This window comes from Eurytemora carolleeae, unplaced genomic scaffold (genome assembly GCF_000591075.1).
Source record: "Eurytemora carolleeae unplaced genomic scaffold, Eaff_2.0 scaffold2467, whole genome shotgun sequence".
Classification (NCBI taxonomy): Eukaryota; Metazoa; Arthropoda; class Copepoda; order Calanoida; family Temoridae; genus Eurytemora; species Eurytemora carolleeae.
In genome coordinates, this window is record NW_019398385.1 from 2,314 (window position 1) to 9,472 (window position 7,159).

General features: G+C 31.1%; 1 protein-coding gene across 3 annotated transcripts; it reads left to right on the plus strand.

Moving 5' to 3' along the window:
- Positions 1-1,004: 1,004 nt before the first annotated feature.
- On the plus strand, positions 1,005-1,922 carry LOC111717305 (uncharacterized). 3 transcript variants are annotated; one of them, XM_023492804.1, is made up of 2 exons: positions 1,005-1,289; positions 1,572-1,801. In XM_023492804.1, the coding sequence occupies exons 1-2, from the start codon at positions 1,127-1,129 to the stop codon at positions 1,760-1,762; spliced, it is 354 nt and encodes a 117-aa protein (XP_023348572.1). In that variant the 5' UTR covers positions 1,005-1,126; the 3' UTR covers positions 1,763-1,801. The 3 variants fall into 3 exon arrangements, 2 of the variants coding, with proteins under 2 accessions (XP_023348572.1, XP_023348573.1); XM_023492805.1 differs by having other exon boundaries at positions 1,007-1,289; positions 1,632-1,801; XR_002768745.1 differs by lacking the exon at positions 1,572-1,801 and adding an exon at positions 1,812-1,922 and having other exon boundaries at positions 1,016-1,289.
- The last annotated feature ends 5,237 nt before the right edge of the window (positions 1,923-7,159 follow it).

Below are 7,159 nucleotides of genomic sequence, written 5' to 3' on the forward strand. Positions count from 1 at the left end.
GACGTCCTCATGACGTCCTAAGGACGACTTCTGGTTTCTAGGGTTAAGCTCATTTCTGGGCCGAGCGCTGCGGCTAGGATCCAGGCTAGGGGGCAGAGCACTGTGGCCACATGTCTTACATTTAATTGAAAATTGTTGAAAAAGTCGTGCAAAAAATTGATAGGAGGGGGAAGGGGGTCCAAAAATCGTTCTCTAGGAAATTACCAAATGATTTAAGTTATTTAGTATTATTTTAGGGTAGGTTAGGTTAAGCTCAATTCTGGGCCGAGCGCTGCGGCCAGGAAGACCAATTTTATCCATGTTTTCAATATGAGATGCATGTACAGGCCCCAACGGGTGTTGAGCCCCCCTCAAAAACCCCTTTTATTCATTACTGAAACAGTAGTGGTACAGTTCACAATTATGGCAATTATTGGTAAAACAACCTAAAAATATTGCTCATCCGACCTAAAAAAAATTGCTCATCCGACCATAAAATATTGCTCATCTGACCTAAAAATAATGCTCATCCGACCTAAAAATATTGCTCATCTGACCTAAAAAAAATTGCTCATCCGACCTAAAAATATTGCTCATCCGACCTAAAAATATTGCTCATCTGACCTTAAAAAAATTGCTCATCCGACCTAAAATATTGCTCATTCGTTCTAAAAAATTGCGTATCCGACCTAAAAATATTGCTCATCCGACCTAAAAAATTGCTCATCTGACCTTAAAAAATTGCTCAACTAACCTAAAAATATTGCTTAACAGACCTAAAATTGTCACTAATCCAACTTAAACTTCCTGGTAAACAGACCTAATATATATGCTAAACCAACCTAAATATATCTCTAAATCTTTGGTCGGAAAACCTATATATTTCTCATAGGATGTCAAACGGACCTAAAGCTTTTTTCAACCAAACCGACCTAAAACACAGGCAAACTACTCAATATTTAGGTCAGAAAACCTTTAGGTTAGAATCATCTAGGTCGGAATATACGGCATACATTNTCATGATCAGCTGATCATATATGTTATCTTTATAAATACTTTTTTAGCTTTATGATGATTTAGATCTAGATGTTTCTTTTCAGACTTTGTGAAAGTTTTTTTTTAAAGTTGAATCTATTTTTCAGATAAAATGGCAGAAACTACTATGGAAGAATTAAATATAGAAAAGTATGAGATAAAAGAAGAGATAGTTTCCTTCAAGGAGGAAATCCTTCCCTCTTCTACTTTAGAGGCTACATTTACTGTTAATCTACATAAAGATGATATAAAGATAGAAAATACAGGAATACAAGGTAAAATTAATAATTACACATTTTTATAAGCAAATATCTAAAATGTTATATACTCAAAAGAATAGTTTGAATATTAGAATAATGGATAATTTGTGCTATATTTTTTTTTTAAATTGAATATAAATGTTTAAGAAGCTGGAAAAAATTATCTAATGATCATTTCCGAAAAATAATTAAAAAATCACTGACACCTTGAGTAAACCTGTATTTTTATGTTTAGATGTATTGAACACTGGAATACATGAAACAGTAGAGAATAAACCTGTATTTTTGTTTGTTTAGATGTATTGAAGACTGGAATACAGGACACAGAAGAAAATAAACCTGTATTATTATGTTTAGATGTATTGAAGACTGGAATACAGGACACAGTAGAGAATAAACCTGTATTATTATGTTTAGATGTATTGAAGACTGGAATACAGGACACAGTAGAGAATAAACCTGTATTATTATGTTTAGATGAATTGTAGACTGGAATACAGGACACAGTAGAGAATCAACCTGTATTTTTATGTTTAGATGTACTGAAAACTGGAATACAGGAAACAGTAGAAAATAAACCTACAATGAACAACAATTTTCTCATTGTAAATTTGGTCAACTAACATAATATAAAGAATAGTTTCGTTTTGTATAGTTTTACTTATTCTTAAAACCTGATGTTGAATAGTGCTACAATGAACAACAATTTTCTCATTGTTAATTTGGTCAACTAACATAATACAATGAATAGTNTTTTTCCTCGTAAACTATTTTGTTCCCCCCTAAATATTATCAATCTTCCATAATTCAGCAAAGTAATTCCCCCCAAAATGACCTAACTTCTTGGAGTAAAAATTATCTTAAAAGAGGGGGGGATTTTTAAAGAAAATATAAACCCCTGTGGTTTCTCCTACTTAGGTATTTCCTCTTTCTGCCAACACTTTCCATTACTCTTTTTCCTATTTAAAATTAACACTTGCAAACTGTTGCTTTGTCCATATATCATTCTTCTATTATGCATTCTGGATAATGTCAAAGATGTCTGCTTTGTATTGGGAAAATTTTAGGCCCAACGTTTTTTTGTCAATAGAGTATCCTAATCGTCCTTTTTCCCTGGTTTTTATTGAACTTAGAAAAAAGGACAGAGATGTTTAGAAGTACCTTTAAATCAATTAAGGAAAACTTTTATAAAATTCCTTTGAGATCGCAAATCATAATTTATGTAATTTTTACACAAACAAGCTTTATAAGTAAAAATAGTTTATGTTTATCTATTATCCAGAAGAAAACCTGGAAAATGAAATGAATTTTACTTTTAATGAATTTATTATATTGAATTCAAAATTATACAGGTAATTACAAAAATAAATAGTGTTAAATCAAAATACAAATCATTTGCCATGCAAAAGGTAGGGCTGGGCGCGTTCCTGGTGGAACGATCGTTCTTTAGAACGAACGGAACGATCAAGAACAATCCCATCGTTCCGAAAAAAACAAACGCTTAGAACATGTTCTTAAAAATATTGGAATGATTAGTAAAAGAACGGAACGGAACAGAACGGGAATTGCATGAAAAGAACGGTTAAAATCATTAACGCGTTCTTATTATCAAGAACTTGTTCTAAGTTGGGAACGCATTTTAAATCAATCAAAACGAACAAATCAGGCCCACATATTCAATGGGATCTCATGTGACCCCAAGGAAGTTTTATGTGTGATCAAATTTAAAAAATTCGATTTTTGACAAATTTTAAAATCCACAAAATCTTTTTATAAAATCCATGGAATTTTTTGTTAGTTTTTGTTTTACAATGTATACAAAGAGAACATGTCTACAATTGAAATAAAATGTGGGATTGAAGCGCCTTAAAAGCCTTGTGGCATATATCTTTCTTATTACAGTCAAAATTGACCAGGCAGTCAATTTTGACTGATGCCGAGTAGGACAAAATTGACCAGGTCCTTTATCATTCATTGAAAAAAATGAAACTTGAGGGCTTTTCTATGGACAGTAAAACAAGTTAACCCTTTGAATTTCAGCGATATCAGAAAGACTATATTGTCTCGTCCTAATGGGTTAAGATAATGCTTTAATGTTTTTAAAGAGAAATGTTACCTTGCTGTTAGGATTTCTGAGAACACTGGCTGGGTTTCTTCTACAAAGGATAAAACTGTTGTTCTTATATTCCGGGCTCTCAAGGTATTGCCAACATATTGTCATTGTTAACATTCAATCACAAGTAAAAACTACAGTCTACAGGAATCTCAAATTAGATTGTGAACTTATGATTAAATCAGTAGTGGTGATTGATAATAGTTTTTTAAGATATCCCAAACAATTTTGAAGATATCCCAACCAAAAACAATTTGACAGTCTTTACCAGCTCAGGCACATCTTCTGATACCAATGTTAATGGGTTACGTTGTAATTTAGGTACTGCCATCTTGTTAAGGAATTTTCAGATGACCAATAGAAAAAAATAATTCTTACCCTTAATATGTATCGTTAGATGAAATTATAGCTCAATATCAAGAACATTAGGATATAATCTCTGATTAAGTTTCAAAAAGCCATACACAAAATATTTTTTCTTGATTTAGCATGCTGAGGGGGGGAATGCAAGCTTCACTTAAATAGCCTCCATCCTGCATTTTATTCACAAACATGTACTTGCCAGAACAAGCTCACTCACAGCACTATCTTAGCAGGCCACACCCTTATATCTTCTGGCAAAATGTCTTTATTAATTTAAGATTTTAAAGATGTCATGGCATCCATTATAACCTAAACATATTAATCATATTTTTTTGGTTATACATTGGTAAACATCCGCGTTTACTGGGGCAATATATTTGTTGTATTTTTATTAACAACTGTGTTTTATAACAAATTCTTTGAAAATGAAATATTTTGTACAAGTGTAACCTATTTTTATAAGAAGGCAGTCAAGGCAAAGATTTTAATTAATCTGTATCAAGTATTTCTTTAAATCTCAGGGGAGACCTAAAATTGACATTTTTAAGGGATCCCAGACGCTCCATTATAGTACTGAAATCAAAAAATTTTCCCTTCTTCTGCGGACCTCAAAACCTTGCAAAATAGACCTGTTCCTTAGATGTGGAGTTTGGAAAATATATGATTCTGAAGAGGGTGGAGGGGGCAAAAATACTAGTCTCACAAGAAATATACACCCCTGTGGTTTTTCCTACTTAGATATTTCCTCTTTCTGCCAACACTCTCCATTATGATATTTCCTATTTAAAATTAACACTTGTAAACTGTTGCTTTGTCCATATATCATTCTCCTTATATGCATTCTGGATCATGTCAAAGATGTCTGCTTTGTATTAAGAAAATTTTAGGCCCAACGTTTTTTTGTCAATAGAGTATCCTTATCGTCCTTTTTCCCTGGTTTGTATTGAACTTTGAAAAAAAAGGACAGAGATGTTTAGAAGTACCTCTAAATCAATTAAGGAAAACTTTTATAACATACCTTTGAGATCGCAAATTTAATATTCATAATTTATGTAATTTTTACACAAACAAACTTTATAAGTAAAAATAGTTTATGTTTATCTATTATCCAGAAGAAAACCTGGGAAATGAAATGAATTTTATTTTTATTGAATTTATTATATTAAACTCTAAATTATACAGGTAATTAATAAAAAAATATTGTAAAATCAAAATACAAAATCATTTGCAATGCAAGAGGTATAAAAATACAATCAAAACCTACCTACAAATGTGGTTGTTTCCTTTTGAGATGAAACATAAGATCCATTCACTCTTGTTGGAACTGATGTGAGAATTTCTATTAAAACTCCGGAATTTTTATTCACACATTAAAAAAATTTCAACTCATTCAACCTATGAATAGTTTAATTTTATCTAATAGTTAATATCAATTACCAATGTGTTTGGTTTGATATGCTCATGATAAGTTTAGATTTGATATATTAAACTAACATAATACAAAGAATAGTTATGTTTTTTATAATTTCACTTATTCTTAAAACCTGATATTGAGTAGTGCTACAATGAACAACAATTTTCTCATTGTAAATTTGGTCAACTAACATAATACAAAGAATAGTTTTGTTTTGTATAATTTCACTTATTCTTTAAACCTGATAGTGATTAGTGCTACAATGAACAACAATTTTCTCATTGTAAATTTGGTCAACTAACATAATACAGTTTTGTTTTGTGTAATTTCACTTATTCTTAAAACCTGAATAACAATTTTGGATATGTGCGATACAACCATGTCCAATCTGATTGGATAATTTAAATACTTTCAAATTGAATTAAAATTCGTTTATGGTGATGGACCAAAAAAAATTTAAATGGGCTGTCAAATGATATGGAAAAAAAGATTGATTTTAAAAATGTAAGTGAATAATCTATAACGTTGGAAACCCTAGTCTGCATATAAGACAAATATGGATATAAGTCCGATCAGTCAAAGGTTACTGTTGTGATTCGAACACGCTTCTTTACAAATGAGAGGTCACTTAAAATTGGCATTCTGCCTACACTCCATCATGTGTGAACTATTTCAAAATTGTATTTTTGTTAAGTTCGGTTTAATTCTGTAAAAATATGTACTCTAGCCAAGATTTCAAGAAGACTCGGATAAAATATATTGCCTGAGAAAAAAAGTCAATAATTTAATAAAAGCAAACTTACATACTGTAGAAATGTAGAAATTCTATTAGAATTTATACAATTCCATCTGGAAGCCCTCCAATCGAAAAACTCCCATTTTATCTGAAATAAATGGAATATTTAAGTACTGTGAAAACCCGACGGACGGTGCATTGGAAGTGAGCCTTCTGGGCCTTACAAGGCCTGATGAAGGCTCGGTGCCGCGCTCTACTCGTCTGCGGCGCACTCCAGGCTCTCTGTCTGCCCTTACTCATACCGAGCGCGTTTTATAAAGTTCAAAATAGTTTTAAAGGGACTAGTCCTGATAATTCGGATGGATTGTCCAAATTGCTGTACTAAAAGGAATTAGGATGGTTTAGCCAGCCTCAGATTGGTTTTCTTCTTCTTGTTTTGATGACATGTATCTTTTGATTTTCTAACTTGTCTTCTCCTTTTTATTTTTAAAAGGATTTGTTAGATTCCTTTTGGTCGTCTTTGAGTTGTGTTTCGACAACATCTTTCCATTGGGGTCTCTATGTTAGGAACCGGTTTTGGATACGTTGACCAATCACGGCGGTGAATAGTCGGTTTCCAGAATGATTCTGACCAATGAGGAAGATTTATTGTGAACTGACCAATCCTGATACGAGAAGTTTTTTTTTCATCCAATGGCTGGCTTTCATGATGAATTTGTTTCATCATTCTCCATGTAAACTCGTTTATATGTGTGACTGTGCATAACGCTTATCCTTAAATCATTGTTTTCCAGGCTTCGTCCCTTTATGTCGTTTACGATTTTCACAGGTGCTTTTATAATGTTCTTTATTCACTATTGTCTTTAATAATTCCTGAAACTGAAAAATAATTTTTAAAAAATAAATTTTAATAATAATCCTGAAAAAAAAAATGTTTTAATAAAAGTAAAAATAAAATTGAAAAGTTAATCTGAAAAATAAGAAATAGGGAATAAAGGTTTTAATTTTATAAAGATCTTTTGTAAATAAGATAAACGTAATGTTTTATGTTCCCTTTACCAAAAATGTACTTAAATACTAAAATAATTTTATTGTAAATAAACTTGGCTTTTTTTTCTTTTTTGTTTTATCTATTTTTTGATTTTTATGTTTTTATGGTTTTTTTTATAAAAAAAATTTAAATTGTTCTTCGGTTTTACAATAAATATTGTTATTTGGAATATTATTATTACATAAGTGTGGATGTTACATAATTATAC

Coding starts and splice junctions, on each gene's coding strand:
- LOC111717305 (XM_023492804.1), top strand. CDS start 1,127: ATGGCAGAAACTACTATGGAAGAATTAAATATAGAAAAGTATGAGATA. Junction 1,290..1,571: donor AGAAAATACAGGAATACAAG/GTAAAATTAATA, acceptor TTGTTTGTTTAG/ATGTATTGAAGACTGGAATA.